At 37.6% G+C, this 19,024-nt stretch overlaps 1 protein-coding gene across 2 annotated transcripts in view; it reads left to right on the top strand.

The window, feature by feature from the left end:
- DIAPH3 (diaphanous related formin 3) overlaps positions 1 to 19,024 on the top strand; it is a 550,258-nt gene that overhangs the window by 320,597 nt on the left and 210,637 nt on the right. For both annotated transcript variants that reach the window (XM_022561162.3, XM_030762514.2), the window contains one exon: positions 11,325 to 11,449. In XM_022561162.3, coding sequence (XP_022416870.2) covers positions 11,325 to 11,449 — 125 coding nt within the window. The remainder of the gene's footprint in view (positions 1 to 11,324; positions 11,450 to 19,024) is intronic.

A 19,024-nucleotide genomic window follows, 5' to 3' on the forward strand; every position in this document is an offset into this window, starting at 1 on the left:
TGTTTAAGCCACCCAGTTTGTGGCATTTTGTGATGGCAGCCCTAGCAAACTAATCCAATAATTTAAGACATTCTTCTTGCTTAGTTTTTTGGCTTTAGAATAGAGTGGCCTATACTGCATGATTTTTTACTTTATCAGATAAGTTGAAGAAACAGCCCTAGACCTGCTGTGTTGGATGTTCACTAGTAATCAGTTTAGGAATAGCAAAGGTTCTTACACAAACCATGAATTATCACATGATTTTAAGTAATTCCAAGTATGCCTCAATTCCTTTTTTTGAATAGATGACACATAAATTAGTACATGTATGAGGAAATATTGAGGCATTCTAAATAAATATATTCATGAGCATTTGCATTTAATTTTCAGGGTGAGATCTGTGGCATCTCCTGGATCTTATTTTAAAATGCATTCATTTACACTGAACTAAGTGTACTAGGTTTTTGTTTTGTTTTATCATGTCTTTTACTCATTATATCCCTACATATATTTCTTTACCACTTCTCCCTGTTTTACTACTTTAATAGTTGTAATTTTCTTATAAGCAAGTAGCTAACAAAGACTAGTAACACTCTGAACTATCTGTTGACAGTTTTCTAAATGTGAGGTATGAATAGGTGGTTTTACCTTTTTTTTTTCCATTGTCCTGTGGAAATAGTGAAAGTATTCGATGTCTCCTACTTGTGTACCATTGATTCCACATATAGATGAAGAGTAAGAAGCTATGTCTGGAAAGCTAGTTTATGACCCCTATGTAGTTATATCTCAACTATTTTGACTGCCTGTAGCCATCTAATACATATACTCAGGGACTGTAAAACAATTTTAATATTACTACAAGCTAAATATAATTTAAAAATAAATTTATTTTTAAAAGGCAATTCACATGTAGGTTTCCATATACTTACTAAAAGGGCTATATATATAAAATTTTACATTCAGCAAATTAATACTTTTAACATAAAAAGTTATGATGAAATATAACTGAACCATTCACAAGGTAATTGCAGGATTTATGAAAAATATTTATAGTGTACTGGGAGTGCAGTGTACTGGTAAAGAGCCACTAGGTCCAAGTTGTTTGATGAGCAACATTTTATTTAAGTCCTGCCAGTTTATTTCCAAGGATTATCTATGTAGATTGGCATCAGAAGTTTAAATTGGAGACCTGAGTGTGATAAGGTTGTATTACACTATTTTATGGTGCAAATATAAACTATTTTGGAAGGCAGCAGAAAGGAATATAGACAGAACATGGCCAAAGTCTCTAGCAGGATTAAGGCTTCTTTAGAGTGACGTTGAAGAACACTGACATGGAGGAACTACTTGCAGCTAAAGATTGCTTTTTAAGATACTGAGCTAGGAACATTTCCTGAATTGGCTGCTGCTTGGGCTGATAGATGATGATGAAGGAGAAACCCACACCAGGAAGACCTCTGTATCTTTTTTGGAGGTTAGCAGACTGAAAGTGGCATCAATATAGCATTAATCTTTTCAAGAAACTAACAGTTTACAGTGTTTGCAGATTTTTGGCCAGCTACAGATTTGAAATAGCTATTTGAATAGTTCTATCAGTGTCACCTATGAGCCATAGCTAACATCAAGTAACAGGACAGAACCAACAGTGACGACCAAGGTCTTGGAGCTTTCTTAGACTGCTGGCTGGGAAGCAGTATTTATTGCACTTCAGTTTTGCAACATGAAGTGAGAAATTACAAACCAGGTAGATGAAAGAAAATTTTCCAGCATTTTGAAGGGTAGCTTAACATAACAAATCTGTATACTATAAAGAAACCTAAGCAGTGGATGGAGCAAACACAGTTATGGCTATCTGTTGAATCTCATTGCTCACAAAACTGACATGTTACCAACTGTGTGAAGAGGCATGGAGCTGATAAGATGCTGAAGGTAGAATTGCCAACTGCTTCCCAAAACCAGACTGTGTTTATATAGCTTGCAAAATCTTGAATTAGTAGTTTTAGTTTCCTAGGGCTGCCATAAACTATCACCACATACCAGGTCACTTTAAACAACATAAATTTATTCTCTAACTGTTCAGGAATACAGAAATCTGAAATCAAGGTGTCGGTAGGATTGGTTTCTTCTGTAATCTCTCGGGAGAAACCATCCAATGCCTCTCTCTCAGCTTCTAGTGGCTGCCAGCAATCCTTGGCATCCCTGTGCCTCTATTTTTATATTGCTTTCTTCTCCATGTCTTTGTATCCTCACATCTCTTTTTAATGACAGCAATCACTTGATTTAGGGCCCACCCTAGATCCAGGATGGTTTCATCTTGAGATCTTTAACTAATTCTCTTTGCAAGACCCTGTTTCAAAATAAGTCACTTTCTGATGTTCTGGATGGACATGGAGTTTGGGGGACACTATTCAACCCGCTCCAGTCATCCTTGTCATCACTCCTATAAGTGCATGGAGGCAGCACCATCATCTCTGAGTATTATGAAATAGTTAAGGGTAACTGCACTGTTAGCTTTATATATAGAAAGCGTTTATATTATGTTGTGAAATGTTTTGGTGTTTAAGGGTTATTGTTGATGCTGAGCTTCGAAATACCTTTTTCTTATATCATCATATGCAAATACTGAAGCAGTTAAAGCTGAAATTCATAATATGCTGCTGAATTTAAGGAGTTTTTATTGATAGGCAGTGACAATTACAGTAATTCCAATAATGATTTCAGTGGTGAAATAAAAACGTGATAGAGGCATTATATTATAGGAGAGGCTGTTATTACAGTCATGGACTCTGGAGCTAGACACCTGGGGTTCAAACCCCAACTCTGCCCATTGCCAGAGGAATAACCTTGGATGAGTTTCTTATCCTCTCTAGGACTCAGTTTTCTTATATATAAAATGGGGATAATAGTAGTATTAATTTAGAGGTTTGGTGTGATGATTAAATAGGGTTGTATGTGTACATATTTATAAAGGTTGTATGTAGCACCTAGTAAGCACTATGTAAATATTCTCTACATTTGTTGTAGTTGTTTTTCAGTGATTTTTTTTTTTAACATCTTTATTGGAGTATAATTGCTTTACAACGGTGTGTTAGTTTCTGCTTTATAACAAAGTGAATCAGCTATACATATACATATGTCCCCATATCTCTTCCCTCTTGCGTCTCCCTCCCTCCCACCTTCCCTATCCCACCCCTCTAGATGGTCACAAAGCACCAAGCTGATTTCCCTGTGCAATGCGGCTGCTTCCCACTAGCTATCTGTTTTACGTTTGGTAGTGTATATGTGTCCATGCCACTCTCTCACTTTGTCACAGCTTACCCTTCCCCCCCCCATATGCTCAAGTCCATTCTCTAGTAGGTGTGCATCTTTATTCCTGTCTTGCCCCTTGTTTACACACATCTGCCTATGCTGTCATTAATGATGCAGGTAAACATGGATATAATATATTATTATAGAATTTTAATATATATTCTCGAAAATTGTTTGAACGGATTCCAACTGTCTTGCCTAAAAATCATGCAAGCTTTAGAGTACAAGGCCAAGAATTCTGTAGATTTGTGTTATTGAAAAACTGTTGTACTTTCTAAAAATTAGATAATAATATACATAGAGGAAATTGCATAAATCATAAATGTACAGCTCAATGCATTTTCTCCAATTGGACATAATAGCATAAGGAATGGAATATGGAAAATGGATTCTATTTACCCTTCTGTGCTTCAGCCTGACACTATTTTTAATTCATATTTTGAACTTTGATATAAAATTTCTTTTGAAAAAGGGTTCCTACTACTAAACAACCTTTGAAAACAACTAGTCTCCAGCAACTCTTCAACAACTTATAGTTATTTTTTTCCTGGAGGTATTTGCATGTTATGTAAAATCAAATTTATCAGCCCAGAATTACTGAGGAGTGCCATATGGAAATATGAACTAATACTGAAGATAGATGATAGAAGTAATAGAAACATCTAAACAGATGTTTACTCTCCTTCATAGGAAAACCTAAAGAAAATGTCTTTTTAGATAATCTTCCCCTCTGTCCTCAGAAGCAAAGATTTAAAACTGATCAGTTGGGAGACCCTTGTGTCACGTAAATATGTCTGTCACCTTGATGACAGCTTCTCAGTAGCTGTCTGTCAAACTATATATTTTACGGAAAAAAGAACTAGTGCTTATTAATAGTTTTTGATGTTTTGACCCTATCAGGAAAGAATTCTTTCCAAAAAGTTTATTCAACTCTTGCTGCATGGCAGACATTGTCCTAGGCACTTGTATTAATAAGGATTAGACAAACACAAAAAACCAAAAACAACCAAACAAAGAAGAATAAGCATTAGACTGACTTTAAGTGACAGGAAAAAAAGTAACAGTGGCTTAAATAAGATTCATTCATTCAGTATTTCATGAGTTGTTTTCTGAATGACTCTTCTGTCTCAGGTTCCATTTGGGGTACTGGATAGAGTAGTATATGAACACAAAGGAAAAAGTCTCTACTCTCTTGAAATTTACATTTTAGGTAGTGGATACAGAACAAAGAAAGAAGTCAATGTATATTATGTCAGGTGGTTAGCTGTGGAATCCTAGGCCAGATGTTTTTTTGTTTGTTTTTTGGAATGTAGGTTGGGAGGTCAGAGAAGGCCCCATAGAGAAGGCCTTTGCGTGAAAGCCTGACAGAGGAGTGAGGAGACACGACAAGGTATGTGAGAGAAGCACTCTAGGCAGAGGGAAGAGCAGGTGCCTAAGCCCTAGATATGGATGTGAGACTGGATCAGAGGGAGGCGGGGGGGGGAGGGCATAATAGGAGATACGGTCAGAAAGGTAGCAGATCCAATAGGACGTTATTGGCCATTATAAGGATTTTGACTTGGCTCTGAGATGGGGAGCCATTGGAAGGGCTTTGAGCAAAAGAGTGACATCTGACTTGCATTTTCAAAGGATTGCTTTGGCTGCTTCTTTGGGGAAAAATGTAGAGGAACAATGGGCAGATGCAGTGAAACCAGTTTGATGCTGTAAGAATAATCCAGGGGAGAGAGCATGTTGGCTGGGACCAAGAGGTTGTAGCAAGGGAGGTGAGAAGGATTTAGGCAATGCACCTACATTGAAGGTAGAAATCAATAGCATTTACTCTGTGATTGGGTGTGTGGGGTATGAGGGAAAGAGAGGAGTCATAACACCAATCATTTACTGAGGTGCAGGAGCAGATTCCAGAAGGAAGATAAGTTCCAATTTGAAAATGTGAGTTTAAGATGCCTATCAGATATTAAGTAAAGATACTCAGTGGGCAGTTGGAGTTCAGGGGAATGATCTAAGCAGGAGAAAAAATTTGGAATTTTTCAAGTTTAGAGATATGCATGCAGTCTAGGACTTGTTAGGCTGCATGGTCTCCAGTAGCCATACATGAAAACTCATCTCATAATTTGCATGTCAGTTAGTCTATCCTTAATATTTATCATGGGACACATTAAAAGCAGCCACACCTCCCTCCCACAAACATGCACACAAAACCATTATCTTGAGGGAATATTTTGAATATTGTTACAAACATCTCTATTATGGGCCTCTTTTCTTTAATATTTACCATTTTCTTGAACATCTTATTTGCAGAAAGGAGTTTTCAAATTCTTATAGGTAAACATGATTTTCCATTAGATAGGCTTCTCCCACTAATATTGTTTTCTCTTGTAAAAAGGTTGTTATGCCTTTAGCACCCTCTTTATAGTCAGAGAGGACAAGGCTACTTCTTTTCTGCCCAGAGTGGGGGAAATGGGTCAGCAGAACCAACTGGAGCCCTTTCACTGGTTGTGCTTGTCATTTCCTCTGCTTGCCTTCTGCCTACCTGTCCTCTCTCCAGACTCCATAACAAATATAGGCAATTCCCTTGCAGTGTGATGTATATAAAAAAGGTAACAGCAAAACCGTCATTGCATGTATAGATCTTCCTTGACTTATGATGATGTTACATCCAGATAAACCCATTGCAAGTTGAAAATACCATAAGTTGAAAATTCATTGAATACACCTAACCTACCAAAGTTCATGGCTTAGCCTGGCCTAACTTACACGTGTTCAGAACACTTACATTAACCTATAGTTAGGTAAAATCATCTAACACTAAGCCTAATTTATAATAAGGTGTTGAATAGCTCATGTAATTTATTGAATACTGTGCTGAAAGTGAAAACCAGAATGGTTCTCTGGGTACAGAATGGTTTGTAAGCGTATCGATTGTTTACTCTTGCATGGCTGACTAGGAACTGCGGCTTACTGTCCATCATCACAAAAGTGTGTACCACATATTGCTATCCTGGGAAAAGGTCAGCATTCAGCGTATGAAGTATGGTTTCTATTGAATGCATAGCTCTCCCCACCATCGTAAAGTTGAAAAATTGTTAAGTGGAACATAAGTCAGGGGTCCTCTGTAGTACTGGGTCGGACAAAAAGTTCATTCGGATTTTTCTGTAACATCTTATGGAAAAACCCAAATGAGCTTTTTGGCCAACCCAATATAATAAGTTAATTAAGGAATGCAAATTATAATGTATTATTATGTGGAGTTCCATCAAGAATCAGAACAATGGGAAGAAGGAAAAGCTGAGCAGAAGACAAGCGGAGGGTGACTGGTCAGTCACTTAGCATTGCTTCTTTCAGTTTACACCTTTGCCTGTTATAAACCAAGCTGCAGTTTATTTTGAGTTTCTGCTTTTTTTACCATCTTATTTCAGTTTTATGCTTTTCCATCAACATAATGAATGTTATAATGATACTGTAGATCTTAGATTTTGTTCTAGGCCTATTTAATGTTAGGGATTTCTTTTAATGGTACTGAGGTTTTTGTCCATCTTGTCCATTCATTTTATTATTTTTAATGTGCATTTGTGAAATATTCTTACAGCTTTATTAATACCTTTATTATTACATTTGTCTAGGAAAAATCACTATGTTGAAAGCTTGAAATGCTATAGGCCCTAGTTTCTCTCACAGAACAATTGTGTCTAGGAGCATAGGGAGGGTAATTTAGTTTGAATGTTTACAGTTTTTTGTTAATAAGTTGCTGTTTAAGCATTCTTTAAAGGAATCAACTTCCCTGAAATGTATCATGGTATGTAAGAATGACTGTGACATTTCTTAGTAAGCTTGTTATAAAATAATGACCAATACCTCCAGGAGATATTCATAGACAATTATTATTTAATTACAGAGATTACTTAAATGTATACAATTTCTCCTTTTTTATTTGAAATCTTAACGTGGTAAATCATAGAGGCCATCGTATTACGGAGAGCCTATATTCATGATTTCTGTAAATCTAAATATTTATGGTTGTGATTTTGACTTTTATTCAGAACTTTTCTAACACCTCTAGTGTACAATTATCATAATAACTAGGCACTTGGAGAAAAGTCTGTGTCTTGGATTTTAAGGTTTTAGATATTTAATCTGTTATATTTTCCCATTTTTAATGCTTTTATCTCAAGAGGTTAAAGTTAAATACAAAATCCATTCCTTCAACAAACATTTGAGTATCTGCACTATGTTATGTAACCCAAGGTACAAAGATGAGTAAAATATGGCTCTCTTCCCTTAGGAATCCCCAGTTAGTTGGGAGAGGAAGACACATAAAACGATAAAAGTAATAGAGTGTAGTAATTGCAAAGATAGAGATAATTACCAGGTATGACACGTAGGGAAGGCACGTCACCAGGGGCCTGACTGGGGTTTTGGAATCATATTGTAGAGTATGAATAAGAATGACTTGGGTGGAGTGGGCAAGGCAAATAGACACAGTGTTTCCAGCATCAGGTACGGAATAGATGAAAGGGTTTGGGAGGAAGGGAGCTCAAGCAGGACTGTTGTAAAGTGTAAAGTGTGTAACTGTAAAGCGTTATAAACTGTAAAGTGTGGCTGATTAGGAGGTAGAGCCAAGTTGTGGGTGGAACTCCGATGTTGTCATGTAAGCGGTTTATTGTCTGGTTTTTAAGCAGGGAAGGGACATCTTTAAATTAATGTTTGTCTGGAAACTTCCATGTACAGTGTGGATATGGCTCTGAGAGAAACAATAGGAGACAAGAGGGCAGAGAAAAGTGTTCCAGATGCCTTGAATAGTGTTCAACCTAGCAAGGAAGTAGGTCCTATTTGCCAAGTAAAATGTGAGGAATGTCACGATCCTTTGGATCTGAGGGTTCAGGAGAGGGAAGGGTCAAGACTAGCAGGTTTCTAGCACAGGAAACAGAATTTATGGTTCTGCTGCCCACTAACGTGTGGAGATTACAGATGGGCAGTTAGCTGGGGACAGAGATACATGGTATCTGAGGTGACATCCCATCTGATTGAATATTGAGTAAAATGCAAAAATTGAAATTGCCTTAAAAAAATCTAGTGAATTCTGTTTGATGATGGCTATGTTTTGTTACTTCTAAATAATGAAAAGGAATTAAAAATAAAAAATAAGATTAATTTCTTGGTCAAGAAATGTGACAAAGTTGAAAGATAAAATTCATACACAGGTCAGATACAGAGACACCAGTAAATTAACACTTCTTTGAGGGTGTACAATTTAAAATTCTGTGCTCCAGTTGCGATTTCTAATACAAAAAATTAGAGTCACTGACCTCAAAAAACTTGACACATGAGAAAAGTGTGGCTAAATAATGTTCACGGATGTATAAAGGTGCTATCTTTGTAAACATAATTGCTGAAAAAGGAAAACACCAAAGAAATCCTTAAATACTCTTTAGTTTTACCCATCAGATGGCCCCAAACATTGGATTATATTTTATTCTCCTAGAACTTGCACACACGTTTCTTTCTTTCAGTTGTGCTTTGGTCTTCATTTAAAAGCCAGCAGTGAAAAGTTGATCAATCACACTTAAATTCTCTTAACGGTAATACATAAATGTAATCAGTTAGTGCTCATGAAGCTTAAATAATGGCGTAATGGGATTTCTATCTGTAGAGTAGCCACAGAACCATTTTTTAAGACAACCTGCTTCCTCCTTATGATGTCAACCTTAAATGTTTGAATATGCCCCAAAGCTTCCTAACATCCCAAACATTTTGCTCTTGAAATTAGCAACTTTTCTTTTTAGCCTGAGTTCTACAACACTGTTCCTGGCATGTTGATGATGATGGTGACGATGACGATTTTCTTTTTAAGTTTCCTTAGATTCTAATATTACTGACTTTAATCTTTAAGGTCTTCATGTCTTACTGAGTTCTAAGAATAAGAGTAACATCTCATAATCCATTTTATTTAAAAAAAATTCTTCATCCTATATCATAGCATTTGATCTTTATGAAATAGCAGCGAGGTAAAGGTATGAGGCGAGATTCTTCCTATTTCACTCATGTGGAAATTGAGCCAGTGAGAAGTTGCTTCATATCACAGTGATAGAACGTAGTCCCCGACCCACTGCTACCAATGAGTTGGAAGAGGCTCAGAGGATCCCCTAATAAGCCTTTCATCTGAACCTGAAGCCCTTCTCTCTTCCCACTGAGAAGCACTCACTCACTGGGATAGCTTTATGTTCAATTACAAGCAGCTGGTCTCCTCTGAGGGCTGCCCAGGCTATTAGGCAGCTCTGAGGGTGACAACTCATAAATCAAAAACGTACTCATCTTATACCTCCTCACAGGTACTGGAGTTCTGCCTTCTGACCAGACATGCACTTCAGTGTCCATGTGGCAGAGTAAAAACTATATATTGGGTCTTATTCCTGATTCCTAAAATCTTTCTTAAATGATGAGAGTGTATTTTGTATGCTACTGGGATGACTCAAGGTAGATGGGGGGAGGGCCAGCTTAGGGAACTTCAGGATGGGGGCACTGGTTGACAGAGGTACCAACCATGTGATTAGAGGGTTAGAACTTTCAGCCCACCCTCTGAGCTCCAGTTCAGTCACCAATCGCCAGTGATGTACTCAATCGTGCCTGTGTCGTGAAAGCTGCGATGAGACTGAAATGACGAAGCTAAGGGAGCTTCTGCTGTAGTGAGCACAGGGACATGCTGGGAGGGCAGCGTACCTGGAGAGAGCATGGAGACTGTGCTACCCCCTCCCTCCCCATTCCTTGCCCTATGCATGTCTTCCATTGGCTATTCCTGAGTTATATCCTTTATAAGAAAAACTGTAGTAGCAAGTATAGTAAATACTTCCCTGAGCTCTGTGAGGGAACTCACATTATAATTTTTCACATTATAAAAAATAAATGGGTTGGTGGGGAGGGCATGGGAACCCTTGAATTTATCATTGGTTAGAAGTATGGGTGATCCCTGGGACTTGTGACTGTCCTGTGAGGTGAGGGCAGTCTTGTGGGACTAAGTCCTTAAACCTGTGGGTTCTGGGCTAACTCCAGGCAATGCATGTCAGAATTGAAGTGAATTGGGAGACACCCAGTTGGCGTTGGAGAATTGGTAGCTATTGGAATGAAGTATTAGGTGTCAGAAAAAAACAAATAATCCACCTATGTTCCTTCCCAGTGTTTGCCTTGTGCGTTTTGTTACATGGGAGTTCCTCAGATTTTATTTGTCTTTTCACTAGGTGTTTCCCAAATTTGATGTGTGTGTGTAATAAAATTTGATCAGCAAACTTAATCATAATGTTTTAAGTATGTGATTTTGTCCAATGGTGTGCTAACACATTCAATTTAAATGTTAATTAAAAATTATAGTATATCTCTCTTCCATCCAGCCATCTATCCATCCATCCTGGGTTTAGCTGTATGTGAAATCACTTGTGATTTGCACTGGGCAAGAATGTACACACAAAAAAATCTTTATTAGTTAATAAACACAGATTGTCCTCATAGTACCACTAAAGAAAGTTTGACATTTGTTTCACATGTTATTCAGATAACCCCTGATACCTTTTCATTCCTGTCATGGGAGACCTTGAACAGAAGAGCATACTTTCCCCATGTTTTCCATGTATATTTTATTTTTCCCTCTCAAAAGATCATGATTTTGAAAAATGCTAAAATTATATTGAAATAGTTTTAATTTTAAAAACATTGTCTTTCTTTGCCTTCTTTTGCTGAATAGACTGTTTATTTTCTTTTGTTTGTAGAGGTCAAGGACTCTGATTTTCAACAAAAAGTATTTCTTGAATGTGGTTTGTACATGTGAGCTTTTCCTAAATTTCATCTTCTGTTTTAAATAATCTTTTATTAAATTTTCTTCATTTCTGGATTTAAAAATAAAAAAATTTAAATGAAATTTACCTTTCATTTATTTTAGTGGATTTCCATTATTATTTTAAGGTTTTTCACAAATGTTTTGTTTCTAGAGTGTTTTACTTTTCTATATTATAATTTTGTCCTTCTAATGCGTATAATATTCTCTCTCTTAGTTTCTGTAGAAACGCTGGAAAAGAATTTGAAGCAGATGGGAAGGCAGCTTCAACAGCTTGAGAAAGATTTGAAAATCTTTCCCCCTCCTGAGGACTTGCATGATAAGTTTGTGACAAAGATGTCCATATCCTTTGATATCTAAATAGCTTAAGTCACTAGTCAATTAGGAGTACGATTTACTTAACATTTTAAGTATACTTGCATAACCAGAGATCACCCTACAGAGCCAAATTATAGAAGGTTTAACCTTTGCCTTCTTGCAAGGAAATTTATCAAGGCTTTTACCGATCAAGAATAATATAGAAGTTTATTGATTTCAATCCTTTTTTCCTTTTTATTAATATGAATAATATGTTGTCTCATCTTTTTCCTTCCATATGCCCTATTTCCTTCTGATGTTCGTGGTAAACTGAAAGGATAGGAAAACTCAATTTGAGGAAGTTTGAATCTAATGTCATGTTGTGATTTAGATACTTTTGAAATGTTTTAGGAAGCAGATGAAGACTTTATAAACTGTTGTGACTAGTCAGCTTAATTTCAAGAGTTGTTATATATTAAAAATTAACTCATATTCAAGAAGCTTTAAAATCTCCTTTAGAAATACGACATGGTTCCAAAATCAGAACCGAACCTATCCCAATCACTACTGGTGTAGGTATTCTCTAGACCCAAAATAACATTGACAAAATATGTGTGTGTGTATGTTTATGTGGAAGTGTGTGTGTGTGGATATACATATATACATAAAAACTAATAGCATTAGGATTGTGTCCTGCTTAATTTAAGGTTCCTTGAAATTCAATTATCTTCGGTTTCACTAAGTTTGTCAGTTAATCTCTAATGAGTGATTGAAGTAGTAAACTTTTTTTTTTTATTTCCGGAAACTAATGTTGAGTTGCTTTCCAAACCATTCTGTGAAATTAGATATATTTTGCCTTCAAATAAAGTATTACTACTATGCATTATCAAAATTCCATATGGACTTCAGAATTCTATATGAAAGGATAACCCACTTCTAAACGAGCTCTTATAAATAGATACTCCTAATATTTTATTTTAAACTGAGATACTTGAAATAAAGTAACTACTTTTCCTCTTTCTATCTCTTCTCCCCTGAGATTTGTCAAATCACAAAATTATTACCTGGCTTGTCATAGATTTTATTGTATTATGTACTTTCAGCTTAATTGTTAATTAGTTCAATTTTAGCTTTCTTCACTGTCTCTTTTGGGAGATATCATAAAAATGCACTCCAGCAACAATCAATTCAGGCTAATGTGTTTGTTTCCTTTCATATGTTTCCTATCCACCCAGTTTCTGCTTTTATTAGGCAGGATGCCTTTATCACTACATTTGAGAAGGTTGTTTTTTTAAAACTAAAATCTGTGTTTATCCATCAAATATATATTTGCCACACCTTCTGATTTGGCAAAGTATGCTTTTTAAACAAAATTTGTTATTGCAGAATTGTATCAGATTCATCATTCTTAGCTTCCCCCACCCCAATTTTATCATATTAAAATATTCATATGTGACAATTTATTGTAATCATTAAGAACTGTTCACTGAGGCACTTTTTATTGTTCCCTATAGATAGAAAGCATTTTATAAAAGGTTTTGCTTGCATACAGTTTCTGGTAATATACTGTATGTGTACTAATTATGAAGCTCAGTTACCTGGAACATAGGACCTGAGATAAATTCCTGAGCTTAGAATAAAGGTGGTAGAATCCTGCTCAGCAGATGATCTCAGGACCTATGCATACTTGTGTTCATATGACACAGAAGCTGAATGATGTCAGCTTCTTGAAAGGCATGTAGCTCATAAAAAGCAATGAGCGGGAAATCAGAAATAGGAAGGATGAAGCTTTGTTGGAAACAATTTTTCATTCTGAGTACAATTACACTCCATGGACAAGAAAGCTTCTACATCCTGTCGCTAAATATCACAACCTAGAAGCCTCTAATGAACTGATTAGCATTCATGTATCTCTTGGAAGTCAGATATATGAACAGTTGGTGCACTTTGCTATTGACAAAGCTTATAATCATAAATATTCTTTGCTGAGATTAGATTGTACTCGTTTGCTTTTCATCTTAGTTAGACATACTAGTTTCAAAGTAATTAAATTCATTCATTGCAAAGCTTTGTTTACTTTAATTAGGACTGACAACAAGTCAGATTTTGAATATTAAAGGCATTTATACAGATCTTATTAAAATGGCAAATTGTGAGCTTCTTACATCTTAGAAACTGGAAGAATTTGGAAACTAAATGCACAATGAATAAAAATGTGTTTAAAGTTTGGGTTGTTAACACTGGAATTTTATGTTTTAAGTATTAGTGCTTATTAGTTAAAGCACATATCAAATGTTTGGATCATCAACAAATTCTGAAAGCATATGTGTGTTACCTAAGTTGTTAAGAATGCATTTTTGCAAATAGATATTTACGTTAAACAATCATGATTTAGTGAACTTTTAATCTGTTAACTGAATTGTTTTAAACTATAGTGTACAATTTTGTTATAATTTTACGAAATGAAATTTCACGAATAGCACTCGACTATAGTATACTGTATTTTTATTCTGCGAGTACTTGCTTTCTTTACATACACTTCTTAATATTAAAAAATACAAATTTAGTACATTCTTTAAAAGGCATGCACAATTATTTCATATATATCACATTGACTTTTTAGTAATTATTATGTTACTTTTCGATTGCAAAGCCTGGTCAAAAGTATAATTAGGGTAGAGTAGTTTCACTGTAAATATTTGCTTGAAAATGTGTAATGTGTTTTGTGTAGGGTTACCAATATTGTTATATATAAAGTATTATATGTGAGGTATACACATTCATTAAATTCTTTATCAGTGAGAAAATTAGGAAAATGCCAGGATTGGTGTCATGCGATGCTTTTTCATTTCTTCTGACCTTTACATTCTGGAATATATGTTATTTTGAGGAAAATAACAAATAGATCCTAGAGCATCACCCTTGAAATTCTCCTTGCACAAGGCTTTACCTTTCTCTTTTCTCCTCATCCTACCCCCTCTCCCAAGTCTCTTAGGAAAAATCATTTTGCTAGACATTTCTGTATTTTTGTATTTGTCACACAACTTACGTGACACGTTATTCGACTCTTCTCCATTTTATAGTCTTTAAATTTCTTCATTGTTATCGCACTTTATTTTCACACTTTCTTTTTGGTTATTACACTGTATAGCAATATTTTGGATGCTCCTCAAATTACTATGTAGATGCTGAAACTGAGAGAAAGTCTTGCATCTTCCTTATATCTATATTCCGCACTGCATAAAGCACAGCATTTTTCAGGTAAATGAATTTAGTACATTTTTATTTAATTGAACTGTGGTTAGGAGTAAAATAGAAGAGTAGAATGGGTGAGACGTAAACTAGTATAACACATGGTCCATTTGCAAGAGTGGGAAGTTGCGTAATTGAGTGATTTGTAAGAGGAGAGTTTTTCTTTTGAATTAGTCTTCTTTCCTCCCTTGCCTGTTTTCTCTCTCACCTGTTTTCCATTTAACCCATTCTTAATAAACTTTTAAGGCTCAGATTAAAATATCCTGCTCAGGAGCCCTTCAAGATGGCAGAGGAGTAAGACGTGGAGATCACCTTCCTCCCCACAAATACATCAGAAATACATGTACATGTGGAACAGCTCCTACAAAACACCTACTGAACGCTGCCAGAAGACCTCAGACCTCCCAAAAGGCAAGAAACTCCCCACGTACCTGTGTAGGGCAAAAGAAAAAAGAAAAAACAGAGACAAAACAATAGGGACGGGACCTGCACCTCTGGGAGGGAGCTGTGAAGGAGGAAATGTTTCCACACACTAAGAAGCCCCTTCGCTGGTGGAGACGGGGTGGGCAGAAGGGAAGCTTCAGAGCCACGGAGGAGAGTGCAGCAACAGGGGTGCAGAGGGCAAAGTGGAGAGATTCCCGCACAGAGGATCGGTGCCAACCAGCACTCACCAGCCCGAGAGGCTTGTCTGCTCACCCGCCGGGGCGAGTGGGGGCTGGGAGCTGAGTCTCGGGCTTCGGAGTTCGGTTTCCAGGGAGAGGACTGGGGTTGGCTGCGTAAACACAGCCTGAAGAGGGCTAGTGTGCCCGGAGGGTGTCCGGGAAAAGTCTGGAACTGCCTATGAGGCAAGAGTCATTCTTTCAGGGTGCGCGAGGAGAGGGGATTAAGAGCACCGCCTAGGGCTTCCCAGGTGGCGCAGTGGTTGAGAGTCTGCCTGCCAATGCAGGGGACACGGGTTCGTGCCCTGGTCCAGGAAGATCCCACATGCTGTGGAGCAGCTGGGCCTGTGAGCCAAGGCCGCTGAGCCTGCGCGTCCGGAGCCTGTGCTCCGCAACGGGAGAGGCCACAACAGTGAGAGGCACGCATACCGCAAAAAAAAAAAAAAAAAAAAAAAGAGCACCGCCTAAACGAGCTCCAGAGATGGGCGCGAGCCGCGACTATCAGCACAAACACCAGAGACAGGCATGAGACGCTAAGGCTGCTGCTGCAGCCACCAAGAAGCCTCTGTGCAAGCACAGGTCACTATCCACACCTCCCCTCCTGGGAGCCTGTGCAGCCCGCCACTGCCAGGGTCCCGTGATCCAGGGACAACTTCCCCAGGAGAACACACGGTGCACCTCAGGCTGTTGCAACGTCATGGTGGCCTCTGCCACCGCAGGCTCGCTCCACACTCCGTACCCTTCCCTCCCCGTGGCCTGAGTGAGCCAGAGACCCCGAATCAGCTGCTCCTTTAATCCCGTCCTGCCTGAGCGAAGAACGGACGCCCTCAGACAACATACAGGCAGAGGCAGGGCCAAATCCAAAGCTGAACCCCAGGAGCTGTGCGAACAAAGAAGAGAAGGATCTCCCAGCAGCCTCAGGAGAAGCAGATTAAATCCCCACAATCAACTTGATGTACCCAGCATCTCTCGAATACCTGAATAGACAACGAATCATCCCAAAATTGAGGCAGTGGACTTTTGGAGCAACTGTAGACTTAGGGTTTGCTTTCCGCATCTAATTTGTTTTTGGTTTTATGTTTACCTTACTTTAGTATTTACCCTATATTATCTTTGGCAGATTTCTTTATTGATTTGGTTGCTCTCTTCCTTTTCTTTAATATATATAAATACTTTTTACTTTTTCTCTTTTTGTGAGTGTGTATGTGTATACTTCTTTGTGTGATTTTTGTCTGTATAGCTTTGCTTTTACCATAAATCCTAGGGTTCTGTCTGTCCTTTTTTTTTTTTTTTAGTGCTGGTTATCATTTATGGCTTTGTTTTTTGGTTTGGTTGCTCTCTTCTTTCTTTCTGTCTTTTTTTTTCTTTCTTTCTTTTTTTATTACATTTTAATTTTTTTAATCTTTATTTTAATAACTTTATTTTCTTTCTATCTTTCTCTCTCTCACTCTTTCTTTCTTTCTTTCTCTTTTTCTTTCTTTTCTTCTCTTTCTCCCTTTTCTTCTGAGCCGTGTGGCTGACAGGGTCTTGGTGCTCCAGCCAGGTGTCAGGCCTGTGCCTCTTAAGGTGGGAGATCTGAGTTCAGGGCATTGGTCCACCAGAGACCTCCCGGCTCCATGTAATGTCAAACAGCGAAAGCTCTCCCAGAGATCTCCATCTCAACTCTAAGACCCAGCTCCACTCAATGACCAGCAAGCTACAGTGCTGGCCACTCTATGCCAAACAACTAGCAAGACAAGAACACAACCCCACCCATTAGCAGAGAGGCTGCCTAAAGGCAAAATACTTAACAGACACCCCAAAACAAACCACTGGATGTGGTCCTGCCCACCAGAAAGACAAGGTCCAGCCTCATCACCAGAACACAGGCACCAGTCCCCTCCACCAGGAAGCCTACACAGCGCACTGAACCAACCTTAGCCACTGGGGACAGACACCAAATGCAACGGGAACTATGAACCTGCAGCCTGCGAAAAGGAGACCCCCAAACACAGTAGGTTAAGTGAAATGAGAGGACAAAGAAACACAGCCGATGAAGGAGCAAGGTAAAAACCCACCAAACCAAACAAATGAAGAGGAAATACGCAGTCTACCTGAAAAAGAATTCAGGGTAATGATAGTAGAGATGATCCAAAGTCTTGGAAATAGAATGGAGAATAAACAAGAAGTGTTTAACAAGGACCTAGAAGAACTAAAGAGCAAACAAACAATGATGAACAACACACTAAATGAAATTTAAAATTCTCTAGAAGGAATCAATAGCAAAATAACTGAGGCAGAAAACGGATAAGTGACCTGCAAGATAAAATAGTGGAAATAACTACCGCAGAGCAGAATAAAGAGAAAAGAATGAAAAGAATTGAGGACAGTCTTAGAGAATTCTGGGACAACATTAAACACACCAACATTCGAATGATAGGCGTCCCAGAAGAAGAAGAGAAAAAGAAAGGGACTGAGAAAATATTAGAAGAGATTATAGTTGAAAAGGTCCCTAATATGGGATAGGGAATAGTCAATTAAGTTAAGGAAGCACAGAGTTTCCCAAACAGGATAAATCCAAGGAGAAACATGCCAAAATACATATAAATCAAACTATGAAAAATTAAATGCAAAGAAAAAATATTAAAAGCAACAGTAAAACAACATACAGCAGAATCCCCATAAGGTTAATAGCTGATCTTTCAGCAGAAACTCTGCAAGCCAGAAGGGAGAGGCAGGACATATTTAAAGTGATCAAAGGGAAAAACCTACAACCAAGACTACTCTACCCAGCAAGGATCTCATTCAGATTCCACAGAGAAATTAAAACCTTTACAGACAAGCAAAGGCTAAGAGAATTCAGCAGCACCAAGCCAGCTTTACAACAAATGTTAAATGAACTTCTCTATGTAGGAAACACAGGAGAAGGAGAAGTCCTACAATAACAAACTCAAAACAAATAAGAAAATGGTACTCGGAACATACGTATCGATAACTACCTTAAATGTAAATGGATTAAATGCTCCAACCAAAAGACATAGACTGGCTGAATGGATACAAAAACAAGACCTGTATATATGCTGTCTAGAAGAGACCCACTTCAGACCTAGGGACACATACAGATTGAAAGTGAGGGGATGGAATTTCATGCAAATGGAAATCAAAGGAATACTGCAGTAGCAATTCTCATATCGGACAAACTAGACTTTAAAATAAAGACTATTTCTAGAGACAAAGAAGGACACTACGTAATGATCAAGGGATCAATCCAAGAAGAAGATATAACAATTGTAAATATTTGTGCCCCCAACATAGGTGCATGTCAATACACAAGGCAAATGCTAACAGCCATAGTAGGGGAAATCGACAGTAACACAATCATAGTAGGGTACTTTAACATCCCACGTTCACCAATGGACAGATCATCCAAAATGAAAATAAGGAAACACAGGCTTTAATTGACACATTAAACAAGATGGACTTAATTGATACTTATAGGACATTCCATCCACAAACCACAGAATACACTTTCTTCTCAAGAGTTCATGGAGCATTTTCCAGGAGAGATCATATCTTGGGTCACAAATCAAGACTTGGTAAATATAACACAATTGAACTCGTATCAAGTATCTTTTCTGACCACAACGCTATGAGACAAGATATCAATAAAAGGAAAAAAATCTGGAAAGAATACAAACACATGGAGGCTAAACAATACACTCCTAAATAA

The sequence above is a fragment of the Delphinapterus leucas genome, chromosome 18 (assembly GCF_059928025.1).
Source record: "Delphinapterus leucas isolate spDelLeu-1000000601 "Yukka" chromosome 18, BTC_Dleu_Yukka2, whole genome shotgun sequence".
In the NCBI taxonomy this organism is placed as follows: domain Eukaryota; kingdom Metazoa; phylum Chordata; class Mammalia; order Artiodactyla; family Monodontidae; genus Delphinapterus; species Delphinapterus leucas.